This window comes from Phyllobates terribilis, unplaced genomic scaffold (genome assembly GCF_046119375.1).
Source record: "Phyllobates terribilis strain yellow unplaced genomic scaffold, ASM4611937v1 Scaffold_2__4_contigs__length_985480577, whole genome shotgun sequence".
NCBI classification, from domain to species: Eukaryota; Metazoa; Chordata; class Amphibia; order Anura; family Dendrobatidae; genus Phyllobates; species Phyllobates terribilis.
In genome coordinates, this window is record NW_027362762.1 from 294239297 (window position 1) to 294264462 (window position 25166).

Here is a 25166-nt window from a genome sequence, read left to right on the forward strand (position 1 = left end):
CTGGCACCACACAGGCTCAGCGTACTGCAAGAGAACAATGAGTCATATCATGTATTCATTTATTATAATGTAGTGTTGCACTCTGGAAAGCCCAGCACCATCTCCTCTGGCCAAAGTCACAAGTTGATAATATTACTTCTTTTCTGTGGCGCATGGAATGTCTTTGTGCTTTCCTTGCTCTCTCCCTGTACACACCCCCAGTCACTGTAAACTTGCTTAGAATAACAGGCCAGGCCCACATGACATCACAGATCAGAATATCTGAGCCATTCAAAGCACAGACAGGAAATCTCTGTACTCTGTGCTTCCCATGGAGTGCAGCAGGGATTAAAGGAGCTGTATGTCACATCACCACATGTAACAGCTTAGAAACAGATCAGAATTTTAACAACCTATATATGGAGTTTCATTATTTCTGAAGAATAGTATTAGTATTTAATGAAATAGAATTATTATAAAATCTTGCTTGAAGCCTAGGATCTAGTTAAAGTTTGTTGTTGGTCAACAGTCCGCAAAGTTGGAGTTGGTTTCCTATAGTAAAATTCCTTTTCTAACAATATGATTAGCCCAGCAAGTATAAAATATGCCACAGCATTGGCTGCAGCACTCAAATTTGTATGGCCAGAATAGGATTGTACTGGTATGTACTGACACATGACTGCTGCAGCTGAGTGTGGCCAAAAGAGGTAGCATGGAGACTGGTGGGGTCCCCCGGAAATGAAAGTCAAGAATCGGTAGGTGAGCTCATCTTACAGCTTTTGTTTTTATTATTAATATGGATGTACAAACCCTTTAAAGGCAAATAATTTCATAATCCTATACAAAATATATGTTATATATGTACATATTCAAGGATCCCGATGCACTAGAAAAAAAGTTTGTCCATGCTTGGCCACATCCTTCTTTTCCATGGATTCAAAAATCATGATGTGTCACCAGTTTAGCCTATCTTGTGTGGTCAGGTTAGAAGTGTTCTGCCCAATAATTTCTTGGCCTAGACAAGAAAGTTCATATTTATAATTGCAAATTGACCCAAGCTCACCATAGGTTATATCTGGTTGTATTTACCAGCCTTGTTCTGTATATATACCTGCTGCATGCATTGTATTTTCAAGCAGCTTCACTAATCAGTAGCGCAAATGCCTAACAATGCTAAATTACCTGTAGTCTCAGATGCCTTCAGTATTACAAACATTTTCTCATGGGAGGAATCCTAGAACAATGCTTATTTTTTTTATCTGAAACTCAACATTGTACTGGTTATATTCTAGGAATGTGTTTCTACAATATAAGCACAATACACATGATCTGAGCTCAGGACTTGATGGAACACGAAGACTAGCAATACTGCTAGATTGCTGCTCCTGCCTCCTTCCTTTCCACTGATATCCTTGAAAGAGTTTTATTTCTGACTCCTGAAATATTCTAATTGGCTTCAGTGTACATTGACTTGTCCGCTCTGGGTGAACAGGAACGTATTATGCTGCTGCTTATGCAAATATACAATCCAGTTATTTGTTGGTGGATAGTGCCCGAAACAATGAAGAAACTACTGTGCCAAGGGTTTAAAGGGTAAATTCTAGCTTTCTTCAAGCGGTCCAACATAACATGTTTTTCTTGGTCAGTGTTCAAAAATACATCTCCTTCCATTTACTGCTTAACAGGACCAGAGATGTCCCAAATTTATTTTTTATGAATGGAGTGATTAGCTTTATGGTTTAATGGTATACTTTGTACTGTTTGGCTTTCTGTGAGGTCACGCGAGCTTTCGTCAGCTGCTGGCCGTGTGGCACTGGAAGAGGTAATGCTAGCTTGCCGTCTTAATATTTTCAGAATCTGGTTCTTGTAGCCTTTGCATGCACAGAAGTATATGAGGGGATCCAGGCAACAGTTTAAGTTCATCAGGCTAACGGTGATATGAAGGACCATTTGAAATAGTTTTTGCTCATCGCAGTCTGGCTCATAAATCAGTTTTTTGATCATATGCTGGGTAATAGCCACGTGGTATGGTGTAAAACAAATTAGGAACACCACAATCACTAGAATGATTGTGTTCGTAGCTTTTCTGTTGGTGCCAGTTTTTTCCGATAGTGGGTTTTTCTTTGTAGTTTGGCAGAGTTTAATACTTATTTGAGAATAGCAATACAACATTATTACTAGAGGAACATAGTATCCAATAAAGCATGCTCCAAGAAGCATATATGGCAAATGCTGGATCTGTTTAAAATTTGGGTATTCCATACACGTTGTTTTCCCAGTGGGCTCCAGGTGAGACATTGTCTGTAGAAGAAGTGGAAATGTCTGGAAGAAGACAAGCAACCAAACGACAATGCAGATGATCTTGGCAAACTTCACTCTCCTTATTTTGTTGTAACGGTGCGGATGCACTACTGCAAAGAAACGGTCAATGCTCAAACAAGTCATGAAGTTTACTCCGGCATAAGTATTAATGTAAAGAAAAAGCGCAGTTATTCGACAAAGCGGTTCCCCTAAGGTCCAGTCAAAACCCCTCGCATAGTACACGATCCTGGAAGGGGAGACGATGGCGAAGCAGATGTCTGAAATGACCAGGTTTCTTGAATAGAGTGTAGTAGAGTTAAGCTTCCGCCTGTTTTTGTGGATAACAAACATAGCCAGGATGTTTCCAAGCAATCCAAATAGGAAAATTGTGCTGTAAAAAACTGGCAACCAAATTCTTGCGGTGTTTTGGTGGTAATAGAGGTCACACGTGTCATTGGTTATGTTGTTCATTTTGACGGTTGACATGTCTGGGGAAAAACAAAGTAGTTTTTTTTTATTATTATTATTGAAGTTTCAAAATTTGTATGAACAGCAATTTACAATAATTAGAAAATAGTACTTCTGATTAGTGTATAATTCAATCAGAAATCTGAATATTCATGGTAAATCTGCAGCTTTTGAATGTAAAAAGGAGTTTAAAGGAGTTATCCCACAAAAACATTTCTCACCTATCCGCTAGAAAAGTGATAAATATTTGATCACGGGGTTTGGATTTATGGGATCGCCCACTCATCATGAGAACAGTGGAGCCCAAGTACCATGTGACAATGAATAGAACAGTGCTCACACTGTCCCTGGCGCTCTATTCACAAGGGGACTCCCGAGTCGAAGCAATCAGACCCCAGAGAACTTACATTTATCACCTATTCTGTGGTTATAAGGGGACAACCCCTTTTAAGGATTTCAATAACTAATTGCTAATATGCAGTTTATCTACAAATCGATTTGCTCATCTCTCTTGATAAGTAGCAAAGATCTTGAAAATTGTGAGCAATTGATGTTTTTTTTTATTAAATAACTCATTATTATACGATTTTCTCATTTGTTTGCTAACACTGCAGTATCCTTTTAAGCATCTTCCAAAATGTCTAATCTATACCTACTAAAATTCAACTGCCCCAAAAAACTTTCTTGGGGAGATCTGAATCCTGCAGTGGATTCTCTATTATGCGCTACTATCCTGCAGAATTAATTTGTATGCCGTCCTCCAGGTGATGCCACTTAACTTACACATAAAGAAGGTGCCCAGTTAATTTAGACTTTCAAGGGAGAGTTGGGCTCCGCTACAAATGTGCTAATTCCCTTCTATCCCGGTCACGTTATGGACACACAGATACTCGGATCATTACAAGCCGCAGTTCTGATAACTATACTGTAACCAGCGCTGTACCTGTGTGAACAGGTTTTTATACCTGAAATACCGGCAATCAAAGAACTTAAAAACTGTAAGGAACGAAAAATGTAATTTGATTATACCTTTATTTGTTTAAACTGAAATACTCCTAAAAGATATGGGCATTTTCACCTACTAAACAGCCCTTAATTCTTTATTGGATGACCAAACCCTTAAATGCACATTAAAGTGGTCACGTGTCCCTAGGTTACAGCTAATACAGCGCTCAACTATCACCAGCGGTCCCACAGACAGTGAATGGAGCATTGGTGTGCATGTTTGACAATTGCTTCATTCAAACTGGGCACTGCAGAGCTGCGCTCTCAGAACAGGTGGAGTTCCTAGTAGTGAGACTGGCACCATTCTGCAAGTTATTACTGATCTTGGGACAGCCCCTTTAAGTTATTAATAGCAATGAAGTCCAAGTTGGCTTGTGTTAATATGCTATTTCAAAAGACACACCCAACTGATTAAAAAGACCATGAGGTCTGAAACCTTGCTTCCAGTTTATGACACAAGAATTGCTATAAAGTCTGTTTACATACCACTGTTCTGTCCTTCTCTTTAAAGTCTTTAGTTACTTGGACCCATTCTTCTTATGGCAATTTGTACAAAGGGTTAATATGCACTAGGTTGCAGCTTATGTAAGGAGACAAAGCTGCAAGGTGATCTGGACTTTCACCTGAAATGCAACCTTCATGTGCTGTAGATGTGTACATTTCAGCCCTGATTCATTAAGGTGGATATACCAGAATGCTGGCGCAAAACACTTTAAAAAGTCACACATTTTTTGGGCAACTAAGGATTGTGCCAAAGTGTTGCGATTCTTGGTGGTTTCACTCCAGTTTTGGCCAGCTCTGCCAAAGTGGGTGTGGCTGGGGAGGAACCAGGTGTGGCATTGCCAGCCTGTCTAATTCCTGATTAGTTGTGGGGTATGGAGGCTCACACCACTTGTAAGATGCGCCTGATTGCATGCCACACTTCATTGAGACTGGCAAGCACAACTCTGGTCTTAATGAATTGGGGCCTTCGTGTTTTATGTCAATCCACTATCCCGTAAATATTTTATGCGAAAGTGTTTTTAATATTTTCAGTGTATGGGTAAAAATAACAGCTCTGGACTGTTCTAGAAGCGCTCACATTAACTTTTTTTTTTAACTAAATCTGTGCATACAGTGCCTTGAAAAAGTATGCGTAAATTTTTTCCACATTTTTTAACGCTGCACCCACAAACTTAAATGTAATTTAATTGGATTTTATGTGATAAACCAATACTAAGTAGCAAGTATTTGTGAAGTGAAAAGGAAATGATACATGGTTTTATACATATTTTAAAAATATACCATATTTTTCGGACTATAAGACGCATCCCAAATTTTGGGGTGGAAAATAGGAAAAAAAATATTTTTTAGAAGATGGGGGTCCGTCTTATAATCTGAATAGGTACGGTATCTTAACTGGGGCGGTGGAGCGGGGGTCACAGGAGGCAGGGTCCTTCAGGAAGCCAGCGGAAGTGGAAGAATGCTGCGGACCCTGGATGCGAGAAGGCGGTGCTCCAGCAGCTTGGAGTTGCGGTGGTGGTGAAGGAGGATCGCAGGGCCCTTCGTTCCCTCCCTCCGTCAGGAACCCGGCGGCTGCAGCAGAAGAGGTGAGATGCTGCGGGGCCAGTGTCTGGCTGTCAGGGGCCGGCGCGTGGCTGGCAGAGCGGTGTGCGCGGCTTTCCGGTGCATTTTCCTGTAGATCACAGCTTCATGAAGCTGGCCGCGGCCTCCGGAAAGCCGCGCACGCCGCTCTGCCTCATCGCCTCACCGCCGACAGTCAGACATCGGAGCATCTCATCTCTTCTTCTGCTGCCGCCGCCGGGTTCCTGAGGGAGGGAGGGAGGGAGGGAATGGAGGGCCCTGCGATCCCACTCCACCACCACCGCAAATTTCTGGTAAGTTACGTTTGGACCATAAGACGCACCCACCATTTTCCTCTCAAATTTTGGGGAAAAAAAGTGCGTCTTATGGTCCGAAAAATGCGGTAAATCTAAAAATTGTGACCTGCATTTGTATTCAATCCCCCTGAGTGGATACTTTGTAGAACAATCTTTCGCTACAATTACTGCTGCAAGTCTTTTGCGGTATGTCTCTACAAGCTTCACATGTAGAGGCTGACATTTTTACCCATTCTTCTTTGCAATCTAGCTTAGTGAGATTGGATAGAGAGTGTCTGTGAACAGCAATTTTCAAGTCTTATTACTGATTTTCAATGGGATTTAGGTCTAAACAGTGACTGGGCCATTTACACATTTGAATATGCTTTCATCTTAACCATTCCATTGTAGCTATGGCAGCATGTTTAGGATTGTTGTCCTGCTGGAGGGTGAATCTACTCTCCAGTCTCAAGTCTTTTGCAGCCTTTAACAGGTTTCCTCCAGGATTGCCCTGTTCTTGGCTCCATCCATCTTCCCATGAACTCTGACTAGCTTCTCTGATGTTGCCACCACCATTCTTGACGGTGGGGAAAGTGTTTTCAGGATGATGTGCAGTGTTATTTTTCCGCCACACATAATGTTTTGCATTTAGCCCCAAAAGTTCTAATCTGACCAGAGAATCTTCTTCCACATGCCAGCTGTGTCCCCTACATGGCTTTTTGCAAACTGCAAACAGGACTTCTTATGGCTTTCTTTTAAAAATGACTTTTTTCTTGCCACAAGACGACTAATAGTTGTCTTGTGGACTGATTCTCCCACCTGAGCTGTGCATCTCTGCAGCTCCTCCAGAGTGACCATGGGCCTCTTGGCTGCTTCTCTAATTAGTGCTCTCCTTGCTTGGGATGACAGGTTTAGATGGACGGCCATGTCTTGGTAGATTGTGAGTTATGCTCTACTCCTTCCATTTTTTTTGGATGATGGATTGAACAGTGCTCCGTGAGGCTTTCAGAGCTTTGGCTAATTTTTTAACCCTGCATTATTGTTTTCCACAACTTTATCCCTAACCTGTCTGGTGTGTTGGTTGGTTTTCATGATGCTATTTGATACCTAATGTTCTCAAACAAACCTCTGAGGCCTTCAGAGAACAGTTGTAGTTATACTGAGAATAAATTACTCCCAGGTGCACTCAGTTTACTAATTATCTGAATTCTGGAGGCAATTTGTCACTCAGGATTTAGTTTGGGGTATCAGACTACAGGGGGCTGAATACAAATACACATCACAATTTTTAGATTTATATTTTTAACATAATTAGAAAACCATTCATCATTTTATTTACACTTCACAAATACTTGCTACTTTGTGTTGGTATACCCCATAACATCCCAATAAAATACATTTAAGTTTGTAGGGGTAACGTGAAAAAAATGTGGAAAAGTTCACGAGGTATGAATACATTTCGTGTTGTGCGTAAACTCCCCAACTGCCATCTTCTCCAGGATCCAGTGCCGTTCTGTTCCTTTTCTTAGTGACTTTGCCGCTCTTACGACTCTCCAGGTCACGCTGCGCTCTGTGTGGCCCAGAAGTGGCTAAGGAACGAGGCTCCATAGGCTTTCATTGTAAAAGAGACTTCTGGCTCACACACAGAGCATACAGTGATTCGGATAATCTTAAGAGCAGTGATGTCACTAAGAAAAGGACAAGAGCAGCACTGGATCCCGGAAAAGGTGGCAGTAGGTTAGTATAGTAACATACACACTACACACCATACACATGTACAACATATGCACAGGTATAGTGGAAAAAAATTCATGTGAGGGCTTCTTTAAGACTGAAAGGTTTCTTCACATGGCACTTGAAAGTTTTCTTTTCTCTAATAGTTTAAGGAAGGAAACTGGCGAGGTGATGACACTACGTCTCACAGTACTGACACTACAATAATGCTCAAAGTTTTGTTACCATATCCTTCCCTATATCCTCTGCAGTTTTTGTTGTATTATTAGTAAAAGAGACCTACCCGAAAAACTGTATACAAAATAACAGAATAATTCCATTAAGTATATGTTAAAAAGAAGAATCAATTTAATATGTTTCATACTTGACATCTGATCACTGCTGTGAGATTCTTTTTAGATTTCCTGTTCTGATTTTCTTCAAATTCAGCATTCTTGCAAAGACATGCTGTGAATCCTCACCACCATGCACATTAATATCTACATCCTGCCATGTGTGAAAAGTGGCAAGTATATGAATGATTTTATAAATTGCTGGTCTCTGCTACAACACTGCAGAAGACTTAGGGCTTGTACAATACTAGTCAAAAGCTTGGACACAACTGTTTATGCAGTGCTTCCAACTGTTTATGCAGTGCTTCCAACTGTTTATGCAGTGCTTCCAACTGTTTATGCAGTGCTTCCAACTGTTTATGCAGTGCTTCCAACTGTTTATGCAGTGCTTCCAACTGTTTATGCAGTGCTTTTCCTTGTTCTTCTTGGAAAGTGCACATTGTAGATTCAGACTGAAGGCACACATATGGAAACACTTTCTGAAGGCAGGTGATTCCACAGATGATGGGCCATACCTGTTCATTGAACCCATTTCAGGTGATCACCTGATGAAGATGCTGGAGAAAATGCCAAAGCTGTCATCAGAGTAAAAGGGTGTACTTTGAGGAATCGAATGTTTAACACACATGCTGGTTTATTTTATAAGTGTTTCTTTACTCCTTGCTTCTTTATGTATTCTTTTGATGCCATCAATCTGAATTTGCAATGTGCACATTGCAATAAGAATAAGGAAAACCATTGCATGAACAGGTCTGTTCAAAGTTTTGACCTGTACTATATCTTTAAGCTGGCCTATCTTGTTACTTAGATTATATATGAAATGGTTATTTATTGACTATATAGTTTTTTTGTCCATATGTTCCAATGCATACTTACATCATGCCACCAATATACAAGTGATAGTTTCCAATAATATTCCGTACACTGCTGTTAATGGTGTAGAAGTAGTATTTTCTCATTAAGTCCCTAGGAGATATAATACACAGTAAATTTCACAATGTCCTTTGTTTTCTGTCTTAAGCTCTATTATGCTTTATTTGGCAAGAGGATGTATCTAGTCTTGATGGGACAGGGATATCGTTATATTTATTTTAATATATCTAGTTGGATCCAGTAGTGTTATGACATAATTTTCATCATTTAGTCTTTGTACACCACCACAACATATCTTAAAATTAAGACCTCAAGATGTGATAGAACTGGAGACTTTCAGCTTTGATTCTAGGGTTTTTTAAAAAAAACTCACATTAACTGTGTGGGAATTATAGTCATTTTTTAAATAGACCCTTCATTTTGGCAGACTCAAAGGTAATTGGACAAACTACCGTAGTTATAAATATTAACAATTCCATTATTTGGGTGCAGTGAGCTTAGTATTTCTAACAGTGTAGATAGAACATTCCCTTCAGAGCTGCAGAGCTCACTGATTGACTGCTGCGCTGTCGATTTTACAGCAGCGCCACAGCCAATGCCAGACACCGGGAGCAGCGGCGGAGACTCTGATGGATCCAGGAAAGGTGAATACAGAGCGGTTTACTTTTTTTTTATAACAAACTGTAGCCAGGGTAGGAATTTAAAGAAGAGGGAACAACACCTTTACGTTTAGGTGATTGACTTGTCATTTCAAGAATTTTTTATTACTTTACCTTTAGAATCTATTTGGTTGCTTTTCTGGTATGTTTCGGGGTTTTAACCATCTATAATGTGAAGCATTGCCTTAAAACGTTTTGTAGCATTTCACTGAATCTATGCAGAATGGATAGCTCTATACACCTCCGATATCATCCTGCTACTTCTATCCACATTCACAAAGGTAGCCCTGTTCTGTTGGCAGCCATACATACCCATGCCATAAGCTGCCGTCACCTTGTTTCACAGTGTTTGAAAATGTACAGAATACAACACAAAAACATATATAAAACCATGATTCTGCCAATACAGTATATAAGAAGATAATAGGATGTAAAATGAGACAGTTCGTTGTAGAAAAGCTACCAATTTATATAATACAACATGAACGTCAAGATACCATGTGTACAAAAATTGGCATTATCGTATAGCTTTAAAGGGTTTTTCCCAAAAAATTAAGTTATCCCCTATCCATTGGCTAGGGGATTATCTGCTAAACAGTCCTGCAGCCTCGTCCTGAATGGAGCAGAGTTGCCTTTGCTCCATTCATTGTCTATGGGACTGATGACAATTAATGAAGTGGCCAGAACCCAGCAATTAGCAAATTATCTATTAACCTATGGATAGGGGATAACTTGATTGTTTGGGAATAACCCTTTACTAATGAAATCAAGGAGACAAAATAAAAAAGAACAATAGAAAACATTAGTAAAAGTGGGGAAGGAAAAGTGACAGGAACCGAAGACTGTACAAGAAAATGAGCAGTGTCAGTGGCTTATGCTGGTGGGTTAGAATTAAAGATGAGGGAATAGTGAAATCTAGCAATGGGCAGAGATGGGATGAAAGTTATAGAGTAGTTCTGGGTTGGATGTAGAATGAGCGCATTAAAACTGCTTTCTTTTGATATAGGCACATCCAATCCATCTTCGCACTGTTGCATAGGTTGAAATAAACAGGTCCATCGACTTCAACCTTTCTCCATCAGTCCCCCTACCTGAAAGTTTATTGTTGTCTTTTTGAGTTGTTTTCAAGTCATATCTGGCTATTTATTCTTAAGTGTTACCGATATTTTGCATCTTGAGATGATGCTCTGGTTTTTATTTATGAAGATGTCTTTTGATTGTAGACTTTGACAATAATAACATCACTTTCTTACCAGTTTTCCTGACTTGCTGAAAGAAATGAACTCCTTTAAATAAACCCAACTACTAAATCAGCAAAATGAATGTGGTGGTGTTGACCTCTTTAGGGTCTGGATGCAGAGGCATTGACCTTTACCCTTCTCCCTTCTAAAAAGTTGATCCTGTTAAAAATCAAACTGTGTTATGTGCTACTCCATAAAATGTGCATGATTTAGTAAGGCGCTGCTTCTATATAAAGTTCTAATGCTTCCTTAATTAGAAGAAAAAAAATGTAGGAAGTGGTTTTCACAGCTGAAGGCTTGAATTAATTCTTGGTACCAGTGCATAGTCACCATAGTCTGTGGTTATCTCCTGTGCAATATGTTCATAAAAGGGTTGTGAATTTATCATTGTCTGTTCTCATACCATGGATGTTTTTAGTTCTTTTAAATATATATTTATGGCATGCTGATTTCTGACAGCATTATAATTACTAACGCACAGAATTCAAATAAAAAATTACTTGTTTTTAGCTTTTTAAACCTCTGGTTTGTTTAAAGGGAATCTGGCATCAGGTTTATGCAAGCTAATTTTAAAGAGGTAAAATTGCCACGTATTTATAAAAAGAATCAACTCAATTTACCTCAAATGAAAAGTCCTCTCTTCTCAAAAATGGAGGGAGTTTTTATTTTATAGCTCATTGCTTTGGTTACTGGCAGGGCTGTGGAGTTGGTAAGCCAAACCACCGACTCCGACTCCTCAATTTTCCTGACTCTCGATTCCAACTCCACAGCACAGCCTCACTACTGAGCATGTACAGATGTGCTCAAAAAGTTTACATACCCCGGCAGAATTGTTCTTTTTTTGGCCTTGTTTCAGAGAATATGAATGATAACAAAAATTTTTTTTTTCCACTCATGGTTATTGGTTGGGTGAAGCCATCTATTGTCAAACTACCGTGTTTTCTCTTTTTAAATCTTAATGACAACCGAAAACATCCAAATGACCCTGATCAAAAGTTCACATACCCTGGTGATTTTGGCCTGATAACATGCACAGAATTTGACACAAATGGGTTTGAACGTCTACTAAAGGTAACATCCTCACCTGTGACCTTTTTGCTTGTAATCAGTGTGTGCATAAAAGCTGAGTGAATTTCTGGGATCCAGACAGACTCTTGCATCCTTCATCCAGCCACTGACGTTTCTGGATTGTTAGTCATGGAGAAAGCAAAAGAATTGTCAAAGGATCTACAGGAAAAGGTAGTTGAACTGTATAACACAGGAAAGGGATACAAAAAAATATCCAAGGAATTCATAATGCCAGTCAGCAGCATTCAAACTGTGATTAACAAATGGAAAATCAGGGGCTCTGTAAAAACCAAACCATGGTCAGGTAGACCAACAAAAATTTTGGCCACAACTGCCAGGAAAATTGTTCGGGATGCAAAGAAAAATCCACAAATAACATGAGCTGAAATTTAGGACTCTCTGAAAACTAGCAGTGTGGCTGTTTCAAGATGTACAGTAAGGAGGCACTTGAAGAAAAATGGGCTGCATGGTTGAGTCCCCAGAAGAAAGCCATTACTGCGCAAATGCCACAAAGTATCTCACCTACAATGCTCTAAAAAAACAGCAAAGAGACAAGCCTCAAAACTTCTGGAACAAGGTAATTTGGAGTGAGACCAAAATTGAACTTTTTGGTCACAACCTTAAACGTTTGGAGAGAGGTCAACAAGGCCTATGATGAAAGGAACACCATTCCTACAGTAAAGTACGGAGGTGGATCGCTGATGTTTTGGGGATGTGTGAGCTACAAAGGCACAGGAAACTTGGTAAAAGTTGAAGGAAAGATGAATGCAGCATGTTATCAGCAAATACTGAAGGCATATTTGCACTCATCAGCCCTGAAGCTGCACATGGGACGTACTTGGACGTTCCAACTTGACAACGGTCCAAAACACAAGGCCATCGACCTGTCATTGGCTACAGCAGAACAAAGTGAAGGTTCTGGAGTGGCCATTTCAGACTCCTGACCTCAATATCATTGAACCACTCTGGGGAGAGATCAAGCGTGCAGTTCATTCTAGACAGCCAAGGAATTTATAGGAACTGGAGGCTTTTTGCCTAGAAGAATGGTCAACTTTACCTTCTGAGAAATTAAAGAACCTCATCCACAACTACCACAAAAGACTTCAAGCTGTCATTGATGTTAAAGGGGGCAATACAAGGGTATTAATTACTGGGGTATGTGGACTTTTGATCAGGGTCATTTGGATGTTTTTGGTTGTCATTAAGATTTAAAAAGAGAAAACACAGTAGTTAGACAATAAATGTCTTCACCCCACCAATAACCATGAGTGGAGAAAACGTTTTTTTGTTATCATTCATATTCTCTGAAACAAGGCCAAGAAAGGAAAAATTCTGCCGGGGTATGTAAACTTTTGAGCACAACTGTATAAAAAGTGCAGCACAGATTCATCTCAACTAAAAGCCTAAATCCTTTGATCAGGAACAGAACAGAACAGACATTTATAGGACGTTTCATAACTTTTCCAAATTCTTATGAAAACATTTACAGAACATCCTAAATTGTACTAATGAACCTAATTTATTATATATTTTAGGAGTCGGAGTCAGTCCATTTTATACCGATTCCAACACCGACTCCACACCCCTAGTTACCAGCCACAGCTACCACCGCTGCGGCCTGTTAGTAGTAGTCTTCTAGGCATGGAGCGCAGAGCTTGCAAGCTGTCTGCTATGGGGTTTTTAAGCACTGCCCTGGATTTGGGGAGCATTTTCCCCCGATACTAGAGAGGCAAAGCTGCCACTGGTTGCAGCATGGGAGAGTGCACAGTACGGGCCAGTGGTGCAATCATGCCTCTGGTCTAAACTGTCAGTCATCAGGAGCGCATCACATCAGCAATTGAGAAGCAAGGAGACTGAGGAGTAGTGTGCTCCTATTGGGAACATGGGACAACCCTTTCAAAAGCAATGTACCTTGCTTACAACTTATTCCCATCCATGAAGTAGGGGAGATCTCTGGAACCCCCACCAATCCCAAATAGGACACTGTAGAACCCCCTCTGGATAGCGTGGAGTTTCAGCACACCTCTGCTCCATTTATTTTCTATTGAAAGAGCACTATATTTGTCTCTTTCTGGAAGTCCCATAGTGTATGAGTGGATAGGAGGTGCGCATGCTTGACCTCTATTCACACAGGGCTCTGCAGGGCTGGTTCTTGAGATCAGTGATGGTCCCTACGAGCAATAAGTTATCCTCTATCCTACGAACAGGGATAGTGTATAAAGTTGGTTTAAAGCCTTTACCAAGGCGTTGTTGTATAATATATGTTGCCTTTCCCTTATTTGTCTCAACCACTGCAGTAAGTGAGAGTTGGGAGGCCCCCGCCAGTCTTGATGAATCGGGGCCTTAGTCTTTTATAATCTTGGCTACAATGATTCCTAGTCATAGTATTTTGACTCAGTCAGGTGACTGTTGTAGTATAAATTAAGAAGTCCTGTTGAGGACATCTGTGTGTAGGCCAGCTTTATTTCAGTTGTGGGGCATGTAATATGTCATTTTTTCCTTACTTTCTTTGAACGGTTCTGCTTTTTTGTGCATCTGTGTATGTTCTTCATTTCTGAATCTGAATTTTGCCTTGGACTTTTTCCGTTTCACCAACATTATCAGACCAGTAAAGTTGTCATTGAGAGTAGTCTGTCTACATTGCTGTATTTTGGTTATATATGCAGGGATTGATCCTTAATTACTCCTCCAACACTTGGTTTTAACAGATCTCATTGCGCTGCCATTCAGTGGCACTCATTGTCCATTGGACCTTATAGTAAATAGAACTTTAGCCTCATTTTTTCAACGTTGATTTTCAGAGATTGAACATGTACCCATTATAATTCGCTGGGTTCTTCATAGGGCTCTGTTTTCACAGGGACATATCTGTTTTTTTTATTTTTATGGGTGTCAAGTCTAAGGGTCATGGAAATCAGTATGCAGTCCTTGATTAACAAGGAGTCGCTTTGTGATTTATTTATATTTTTTCCATACGCAAAAATCACTGTTGAAAACACTGATGATAAAAACTGACAGATGGACCAAACGCTGATGAAAATCTGCTTCAAAACACTTGACGACACGCTCTGATTTTTCACGTATGCAAAAAAATAAATAAATGGTATGACGCCTGAATGAGGACATACAGTGGGGTCGGACAAGAAGTCACTTCTCAGTGTAAGTCTATGAGACTCAGAACGAGACTGTTAATGACTTACATTAAAGCACCACTCCAGTGTTTTGTTTTTGTTCAGTGCTGGATTGGCGCTTTAAATGTAAGCCACTGCCCCGGTCACATTCTGACCCTCCGACGTCTTCACCGTTTTTTGGCACCGCTTCGGTCCCACGACGCCATTTTATGAGCGCAGCTTCTGAATGGCTAGAAGTCATATGCCACGTCATAAGCTCTCAATGCAAGTCTATGAGAGCCAGAGCGAGGCCCTCTTAGACTTGTATTGTAAAGTGACCTCCGCGCAGCTCCATGAAACACTGGAGCTGCAGGCAGGTCACTTTTCGCCAGAGACCGACTGGAGTGGCGGCGAAAATGGATGAAAACGCGGAAGGTGAGTTTCAGACAAGGGGCAGGGGAATTACATTTTAAAGCATCAATAAAGGAGTGAAAAAAAAACCACTGAATTTGTGCTTTATGAGAGATAGTGACCTTTGGTGACTTCTGGCCAGTTAATGCTACAGTCACAAGATGGTGGAGCGGGACTTCAGTAGTGCCATAAACAGTAGAAGATGGCCACCATCTATTTTTTACTATTCACATGGAACATTCATCACTGATACCTGGGGGATGCTTACATTTGTGTCTTCCCCACACAGTCCTAGTTCAGCACATGTGAATGTGGCTTTAAAATGTTCCATTCACCTTTGAAGAAAAATTCCACATAGAATGACTGTGCCAATAATTTTACATTCCACCATATGTATTATTTGTATGGATTCTGCATTCAACCTCAGTAGAGCAGATCCATAGTACTGAATGTTAATAGAGCAGAGACCACATTACACTGCTGCATCCCCTGTCCTCCTTGACTATCTTCTCGTTGGTTGCATGTTGGCTTCAGTATACATGCCATATACCACTGAGGTTAGTGTTTGGCTGCAGGGGTATACAGGATGTCATCCCCACAAGAAGACTGAAGGGGTGCATTGGGGATGTGGTGCTAGAACGGTATGAATTTAATAGGTTAGTATACATCTTTTAGGAGGTTTATTATTACTTTATTAGCTCTGGACAAATTTATAGAGTGGAAAAATTCCAGCATAGAGGTCTTCCGTAAAATGTCAGTTTTATTAGTAACTTTAGAAGTCGATTCAGAAATCAATCCATAAATCAATCCATAGTAAATTCATAGTCACAACTTCAACAAGATGTAGGAGGATATTCCGCAAACGCGTTTCGGATAGCGATCCTTAATCATTGCAATGATTTTTCTCATATTTGAAAAAAAGTGACACCTAAATACACCCTTATTTTTAATGTGTGAATTACTTATCTGTTCTACCCTCACTATAGATCCCATGTTGAGCTAACATTACATTTAAAGGGTTATTCCTATCATTAGAAAATTATCAACTATCCACAAAATAGGTGATAACTTATGCATCGGGGGAAGAGAGTGAGGGGGGGGAGTTCTGATCCTAAGCAATGCCCTGACTAGGGATGAGCGGACCCATGGATGTCCTGGTTCGACCACAGTTCGGTTCAGGTACCAGAACCCTACCCGAGTTTGAACCCGAACCCTATAGAAGTCAATGGGGACTTGAACTTTGGTGCTGTAAAATGGTCTGTCTCCCTCCAGTTCGGGTTCGCTCATCTATAGCCCTGACGGAACATAGCAGTGTCTATGGGACTGCCGAAAAGTTGAGGGCTGTATTTGGCTATATCAAGCCATCCCATGGACAATTAGTGGAACACTCGTCCTCAATCAAAGCCTGTGTAAATATGGCCAGCAGGTCCAGCAAGAGCCTAAAACCAAGCAGAACCGAGCATAAAAATCATTGATTGTTGGCAGCACTTGCCGCGTGTAAACAGGAATGGGCTTTTGTAGGAACAGTTGTTAGTCCCCATATTGTCTGCACATTGGTGCACTATGATTGCACATGTCAAGCCATCACAAATTAATTTCCTGTATTATCAATCAACGCTTGTTCAGGCAATTCATCAACGTGTATAAAAGGTCACTTTACAAATAGCTAGAAACTCTATGGTCTGACATTTTTCCATTTACTAAAGAAGTGGGTGTGTATCACACATGACTAAATTCACTTTCTGGTGTTTTTTAGCAACCAGCTAATGAGAAAAGCAACATGGCAGATTTCCAGTAACTAATTTGATTGCATGGGATTTTACTCAGGTTTTATACATTCATGTCTAATAAATAGATCCACTTCACATTTTGCAGTACCTGACACTTTTTTTTTTTAGTCCCCCTAAAAATCAGGAGGGAAAACAACTAGATGTTTCTGTGAAACACAGCTGCCTCTTTTCATTAAAAAAAATGCTGCAAAAAACGCTAGATGTGAACATGGCCTAATGTAGATTCCCTCTGTGTAGCATCTGTGTATTTTGCTCTTCCACTGGTCCTCAGGTACAGCTTGTATTATAGTCCAGAGCTTGTTGTAGCTGGAAACCGTCCACAGAGATGTATTTATCAGACGCACACATACCTGCAACTATCAGGCATTTACGGCACATATTGTGAGTAAATGGATATTCCATGAGTGTCTGAGATGGGAATACCCTTTTAAAACTGTTCACATGCAGTTTTTGATGCAGTTTTGAAGCCACGTATAGATTAAAGAAGGTATAGAAGGCCAAGTACACATATTGCCGCTGCAGTGCGACTTTTTTTTTTTTTTTGCTACAAACACAGAAAAACGTTAGCATTTTTGAAAATCATGAGGGCAAAAACAAAACTCTACAGTGTGTGAATGTAGTCTTTACTTATTACTTGTCTTTAGGGGTTATTCTAGTGGCATGACTGTTCTGGTGATGAGACTTGGCATCACCTATTAGAAAACTCTCAGGATTGCATTGGTAATTATGCCCCATTATGGACGTTTGTCCAGTATTCGCTTAGTTATTGGATTAATAACACAGTGCCTGTGGTTGCAGGTCCCATCTGCACACTTGACATTGACTCCTCTCAACATTGCCACCGAGACACTGTGGTCTCTGAGTCTTCTTACCTTCGGTGGTACTTACTGTTGCAGGGGTTGAATAGTAAATGATTACTCTTTCTCAGAAGTCTTATTATTTACCGCCTCTTGTGAACTCATATCTGTCCTTACACCCACACATCTTTGTTTTTTTTTACTTGTAATCCTCCATGATTTCATCTTTTAAGATTTTACTTGTGTTAAAGAAGCCATCCCTTCTAAGGATGTCATAATCTCTACAATAGCTTGACTCAAATGTTTTGCAGTTGAACTCAAGTTAAAAGTGTGTTCTCATGACTGACATTTATGGCATATCTAGAGAATCTTAATAAATGCCTTAATAGATTTGGGTCCCTGAGCATCTATATCTAGAACATGGCTTCCCTGATGCCCCGTTTCGCCTCCTGCCTGACTGCAGTGACATGCCCAACTCCCTCCATTCACTGCTATGGGAGTTCACAATATAGCAAATTTTGGTAAAGTCAATGTCCAGATTGTTTAATACACATTCTGACCTATTATATTTGCTGTTCATTTTACCTTTTCAGTGACCCTGAAAACTTTGAGAACAATATATCAGGTGTCGTTTTAATACCAGTCTTGATAAAGAATCCTCCGGAATAAGATGCACCAAATTCATTAATGCGGCAACATAACATATACTACAGTACATTATTTATTTTACTCATCAGTAAAGTGCTGTGGAATTTATGGCTCTAATTATGTATCACTGTCCCCATTGGGGCTCACCATCTAAATTCCCTATCAGTTTGTAATTGGAGTGTGGGAAGGAAGGTGTTTGTGTGGGGAGGGGACCGAAGCTTCTGGAGGAAACCTACTCTGTAAATTACAATGAATTTGTTGCTTCTTTTGACCATCCAAGCTTCACACCATTCACTTTTCAAATAGTTGGCAATGATGGCATAAAGACACCAAAAGTCGCAAAATGTGAATAGTGCAAAAATTTAGCAACAGTTCCATAACCATTTTCTGTTACAAACTGTTTGATAAATTAGCCTCCTTATATACATCTTTTTTTTCCTTAACGCATGTTGCATATTTTTTAACATAACCGATTTCTTGAAGGTTTAAGTGAGGAAATTCACTGCAAACCATCTACACCCAGTGCTGAGAAAGAGTTTTCTACAGAAACCGCTCTGATGGTTTCTACAACATCTTGGTAAAAGAAGAAGAATACACATATATTGAACAGACCATGTCTCGTTTATGTGATGGATTTGTGGTTTCCAGCTAGTCTTTGTAAAGCTATTATGGTACACCCCGTTGGGTGGCATCATGCTTTCCAAAGGTTTTCAAACATTTTTTGCCTTAAGAATTCATTATTCTGCAAAGAAGAGTTTTGGTGAACACAATCTTGTATCTCATATGGCAATTCCTTATTATTAGAATCACACTATAAGAACGAGTCAGTTGTTAGGCTGCAGGAGTGCAGTGAAAATGACATGGCTGCTGGTGATTACTGTCCCCTAGTATAAATAATGTGGACCTGCACCATCATGTCACATCCTAATGATTTCTAACCTGAGAAATTAGTTATCCCTTACATTTAGAATAGATTATACCGTAGTAAGAGCCGAGCCGTTGTGTGGTCTAAATAATGATCTCTTCCCAGTCTATAATGATTACTTACAGCACTGATGCTTCTCTTCGTCTGCTTTCTTCTACGTGGTGGTGTGAAATGTTCCCTCCCTTTGATTTCAAGACAAGTTTCCTTGAGTCTTCAGCAGTGTCATAATCAGCATTTTTCTGCTTGTGGTTAAGAACTTACTTGTTGCCCGTCTGCGTCTCGGTTGTGGGAAGTGAAAGCTGAAAAGTTTTTTTTAAAATAAAGGCTGTATTAAAATTGTCACAACATAATAAATAGATTAGAGCAGAGGGCATGGTCAGAAATATAGGTTTAAAGCAGTAATTGGAAAGTTGGCTATTCTGCTGGTATTACGTCAGTTTTTTTTTTATACATGAAAAGCAGTCTTTTTTTCCGTTTGATGGATCCATAGTGTCATTTTTTACAGTCCTTGTTGCATCCTTTTTTTCTGGTATGAAAAAGAATACACTACTCGGACAACCCCTTCTTAATCAGCATAGTTCCCCCATGTAAAATAATAGCAGCTATACTCCCCTCCAGCGCCGCCACCATTCCAGCAATGTCCATGATAAATGTCACGTGAGCTCTGCAGCCAATCAGCGTCTACTTCCAACTTGCTTCCTTCGGACATAACTGACATCCAGAGGAAGTCAGAGAGCAGCACTTCTTCCAAGTGTCAATGTCGAGTAGTGAACAACCCCATTAACTTCTCCTTCCCATTAAACATTAAATATGGATGGAAAATGCGGATTACATCTGTGTGCTTTTTTTTTTCTTTCCCTACAGGGCCATTGACTTGCATTGGTGAGTTTTAGGCACAACACAAATCAAAGTAGGACAAGTCTTTGTTTTTTTCTTATTTTTTTATTAGCGGACAAAAAAAGGACCTGTGAAAAGGCGCATACACTGTAATCACTCAGTGATCTATCTACAAAAATAATGGTTAAGACTCATTCCAGAATAACGGAGCCAAAAAGCTCCTAACACGAAGTAATTCCCTACATATACTATACCTCCCATACTTAACACTCTGCTACAGTTTGTTCTTTAAACTTTTTCACTTTTTTCATACATTCAGTATGTGTTTATGTTTATTAAGCTCAGCGATGGGTTGTGCCCACCAGACATTTCCCCATTTCTACAAAGTGCGTTCTCTTTTTTCTTCTTCATCCAGGAAGAATTGCCTAATTTAAAGGGTTCTTTCTCTTTTCTGAGACTAATCATGATGTTAATTATAAACTGTATACTATAAATATGGGGAGGTTTAGTTTTTATGCCTGAAATGTATTGTAGTGTATATGGCTATATTAGTAGCATTCCAAAGAAATTTTTCATTAGTAATTCTCACTTGCACCCTTGCACAAACATACTGGTTTTGGGTAATTGGAAAGATAAACGGCACTCTTGAGAAAAGTAAATATGGGGGCGCAAGAAGGATTCCACTCCATGTACGGTATATAAGGAAATTGTAAGATACTTGGCACTCTAAAATGTGAATCCAATTTTTATTAGGCAATCTTAGTAACAAGTCAGTGATGTTTTGGCCGTAACACATGGGCCTTCATCAGACACGGATTGCTGTGGTAATATAGAACTGCGATCATTCAGGTGATAGCGCTATGGAATGGCAAATGAAGTTACGTAATGCCAGGTATCTTACAGTTTCCTTATACTGTTTTTGAGCAGCTAGAATTTGGATGAGTTCTGTCTAAAAAAAAAATCCAGATTTGTTACGTATTTTAGACCTACCGTATTTTTCGGACTATAAGACGCATCGGACCATAAGACGCACCCCAAATTTTGGGGTGGAAAATAGAAAAAAAAAATATTTTTTTTATAAGATGGGGGTCCATCTTATAGTCTAAATAGGTACAGTATCTTACCTGGGGGGCAGTGGAGCGAGGGTCACAGGAGGCAGGGTCCCTCAGGAAGTCGGCGGCTGCAGCAGAAGAAGTCAGATGCCGTGGAGCCTGTGCCGGGCAGGGGCCTGTGCCTGGCTGAGGCCCCTAGCCTGGCCGGTTCCTGTGCAGAGGCCTCTGGCTGGGACTGAGGCAGGGGCCCCTGGCTGGGGCTGAGGCAGAAAAAAAAGTGCTTCTTATGGTCCGAAAAATACGGTATATAGATAAATAAAGCAAAATTATACTGACACACAACTGGCTGGGTTTATTGGGGTCAGTGTCCTATCATTGTTTACTCCGCTGGCTGTGGTGATGCTAAAAATGGGGTTGCACTGGCCATCGTTAAGTAGGTATGTAATGTAGTATATTTGTGTAGTATGAAATAATTTAAAAAGTACCTGTTACCAGGTCAGAAGTGTCCAGTTTTTGCCCTTGTTTTATTGCTCCAGAATATTCCAATTTTTGTTTTAAAGTCCATCATATGGTTCCATAGATGTGAGCTTTTTTATTTGCTGTAACTTTTTATAGTCTTTTCAGGGGGAGTGGTGCTCACAAGTTGGTAATGCAGAACAACCTAAAGACATGCCCCCAAAGAATCCTGTGAGATACGCCCCTTTGGATAAGACAGAAATAATAGCACTAAATAAAGAAGCCCATATCTCTGGAACCCAGCAAATTTAAAAAAAAAGGGCCATTTTTGCCAATTTTCTGATAAAGGCACTGACTGAATGTTTTAGTCACTTGGATAGGGCGAGTCTTAACCACATATATCTATATCTATGAACCGCCCCCCATCTCCTTGACAGAATACTGTGTGTCCCACCACTTTGTATTGTATAAACATATAAAAGGGTATAGGGGGTGACAACGGAAGATGAAACCTGGTTTGCTCCCAAATATACAGTGTTATTAGGATATTTTGTAACACCAGCCTAGTGGCGAAGTCTTTGGGACGATACCTGGAATCGTTACAGTGTTCTGAAGCTCCATGCTGGTATTACAGAGTTGCTTTGGTACAGGACTGAGATCTAGTACTAGCTTGGGTTTTCCTGAAGTGTCCATCACTGAAGTTCAGGTGGACACACATATTATTGTTAGTCAAACCCACTGATTTCGGTGGGCCCTTCTGGTCATCTGTGTGAGGTCCGTGGAAATTCTGTAGGGCACACTCCATTGTGATGGTTACGAGTGCAGGCGCACTAGATTCAGGTTAACTTATTTACTACTATATATACTGCTATATATGCTATGGCTTTTATGAAGATGCAATACAAATTTATGCTGGACCCATTCTGATTTTCTTGGTGTGAAAAAACTATATTGGTACATGAACACTTACTTTACATTTTTTTGTTTATTGATGCCCTGATCACAGTACTTTTGTATTCTGAAATGGCCCATTCTCTGTTCTATGTCACAAGGTTGTGTACCTGTACCTACTCTGTACTCTATCGGCAGACTCACCTCCAGGTGATCTTACAATATGTCTGAATAGTGTTTCAGCTATTGAAGTCTCATTTGCCAGTGCTGACTTTTTCCTGTTATTTTTCTCTACAGTTTGTCTCCCGTCTTCGCATTGTTTGTGCCATTTTATTGTTCCATGCCACGAGTGCCATTGGCTCACATATTTGGTTGGGTTCCAATCACTAATAAAACTTTGGTGTACATAGTGGGATTGCAGGTAGGTGACATTTCATCTGTCATACTGCTGACATTAACTAAAATGTTTGGTCATTGTTTAATTTTTATTTTGTTTGGACAAAAAAGCATTCCATAAGGAACAAAGTATTTCAGAAAGAAAGGGAAAGGTCCATGCAGGCTGTGAGCTCCTTCCAGTCCTTTTGGCCCTATGGTACCAGTTCTAAGCATCATAGATACTGAAGCTGATCACTTAATTTCCTACAGACACTGCCACTTTATATCCTCAAGTGCAAGTAAAATAAAAATGAAACCTTTCTATCTTCTATCACTCTGATCCTCACTTCTGCAACCATGAAATCATAGACCAGAGTGGCTGATGTGATCAGTACAACACAATGTAATAAGAATTCAAGCATCGTTACGTCTCCAGAAATACAAGTATTTATTCAGGAGAGCTGATGGGTCATGTAATATGGGATATGATGTCCTTCCTGTATGTGGAATCGGACACTTTTTCTCTATATTGCACGGGTTTGTAATCTACATTACTTTACTACGTCAATTTTTATCTTGTTTTGCACAACAGTATATTTCATGCCTTTTAAGGGAAAAAAAGTCGGAAAGACCTGCTATTAACCTATAATGTTCGATTGGACAACATACAGATGTCGCATTTTTTCAACTAACACACAAAAAAGAATCTAGATGCAGACAGTTAACACTTAACCTATTCGAAACGTTAACCTTTGTAAGCAGAGGTAGTAGAGGATAGGGCAGCGTAAAGCATTATGAAAGCTACCTAATATAGCGCCATCCAGTGCACCATTGCACCAAAATTTATTTATATGCAAATTATGTTCACAAGTGCACTAGTGGTCAAATCCGTGCACTTGCAGTCTATGGTTCCTCTTTTCTTCTCCCTGTCGGCACTGCTCCTGGCTCTTGATTGACAGTGAAGACACAGACTTTGCTGCATAATGTGACCTCTGCTCTCTGCTATCAATCAGGAAATGGGGGAGCGGTACCAAGAGGAGAAGTGAGCGGAGCCATAGACTGCAAGTGCACTGATATACTCGCTAATGCACTTGCCAGCATAATTTGTATATCGATAAAAGCCAAATTTCTATGCATTGGCAGCAAAGCAGAAAGTTTGGTATTGGGTATTTTTGATAATGCATTATACTGCACTATCCTGCACTAGTTTTCCTTGCAGATGGGGAATGCTACTGATAAGTTACCTATAACAAAGCAAAAGTTGTTACATTTGTATAGATACAGTGGGGAAAATAAGTATTTGATACACTGCTGATTTTGCAAGTTTTCCCACCTACAAAGAATGGAGAGGTCTGTAATTTTTATCGTAGATACACTTCAACTGTGAGAGACAAAATCTTAAAAAAAAATCCAGAAAATCTCATTGTATGATTTTTAAATATAGTAATTAAATAGCATTTTATTGCATGAAATACAGGTGAATCTCACTAAATTAGAATATGATCAAAAAGTTCATTTATTTCAGTTCTTTAATAAAAAAAAGGTGAAACTCATATATTATATAGAGTCACTACAAACAGAGTGATCTATTTCAAGTGTTTATTTCTGTTAATGTTGACGATTATGGTTTACAGCCATTATCTCAATAAATTAAAATGATTAACAAAAAACACCTGCAAAGGCTTCCTAAGCGTTTAAAAATGTCCCTCAGTCTGTTTCAGTAGGCTCCACAGTCATGGGGAAGACTGCTGACTTGACAGATGTCCAGAAGGCAGTCATTGACACCCTCCACAAGGTCCCAGAGTTCTAATTTTCATTTGGAAATCAAGGTCCCGAAGTCTGGAGGAAGAGTGGAGAGGCACCCAATCCAAGCTGCTTGAGGTTTAGTGTGAAGTTTCCACAATCAGTGATGGTTTGGGGAGCCATGTCATCTGCTGGTGTAGGTCCACTGTGTTTTATCAAGACCAAAGTCAGCGCAGCCGTCTACCAGAAAATTTTAGAGCACCTCATGCTTCCCTCTGCCGACAAGCATTTTGGAGATGGGAATTTGATTCTCTAGCAGGACTTGGCCCCTGTCCACACTGCCAAAAGTACCAATACGTGGTTTAAAAACAACAGTATCACTGCGCTTGAATGGCCAGCAAACTCGCCTGACCTTAACCCCATAGAGAATCTATTGGTATTGTCAAGAGGAAGTTGAGAGACACCAGACCCAACAATGCAGACCAGCTGAAGGCTGCTATCAAAGCAACCTGGGCTTCCATAACACCTCAGCAGTGCCACAGGCTGATCACCTCCATGCCGCGTCGCATTGATGCAGTAATTGATGCAAAAGGAGCCCCAACCAAATATTGA

General features: G+C 40.0%; 2 protein-coding genes across 4 annotated transcripts in view; one reads left to right on the forward strand and one right to left on the reverse strand.

Moving 5' to 3' along the window:
- UBAC2 (UBA domain containing 2) overlaps nucleotides 1-25166 on the forward strand; it is a 192000-nt gene that overhangs the window by 96370 nt on the left and 70464 nt on the right. For both annotated transcript variants that reach the window (XM_073664198.1, XM_073664199.1), the window contains exon 6: nucleotides 22734-22857. In XM_073664198.1, the coding sequence (XP_073520299.1) occupies nucleotides 22734-22857 (124 nt within the window). The remainder of the gene's footprint in view (nucleotides 1-22733; nucleotides 22858-25166) is intronic.
- Nucleotides 749-19467, reverse strand: GPR183 (G protein-coupled receptor 183). Of its 2 annotated transcripts, XM_073664196.1 has the most exons (3): nucleotides 19324-19466; nucleotides 8555-8644; nucleotides 749-2768 (listed from the first exon to the last, which is right to left on the reverse strand). In XM_073664196.1, exon 3 carries the CDS (start codon nucleotides 2764-2766, stop codon nucleotides 1684-1686), a length of 1083 nt encoding a protein of 360 aa, XP_073520297.1. In that variant the 5' UTR covers nucleotides 2767-2768; nucleotides 8555-8644; nucleotides 19324-19466; the 3' UTR covers nucleotides 749-1683. The 2 variants fall into 2 exon arrangements, with proteins under 2 accessions (XP_073520297.1, XP_073520298.1); XM_073664197.1 differs by lacking the exon at nucleotides 8555-8644 and having other exon boundaries at nucleotides 19324-19467.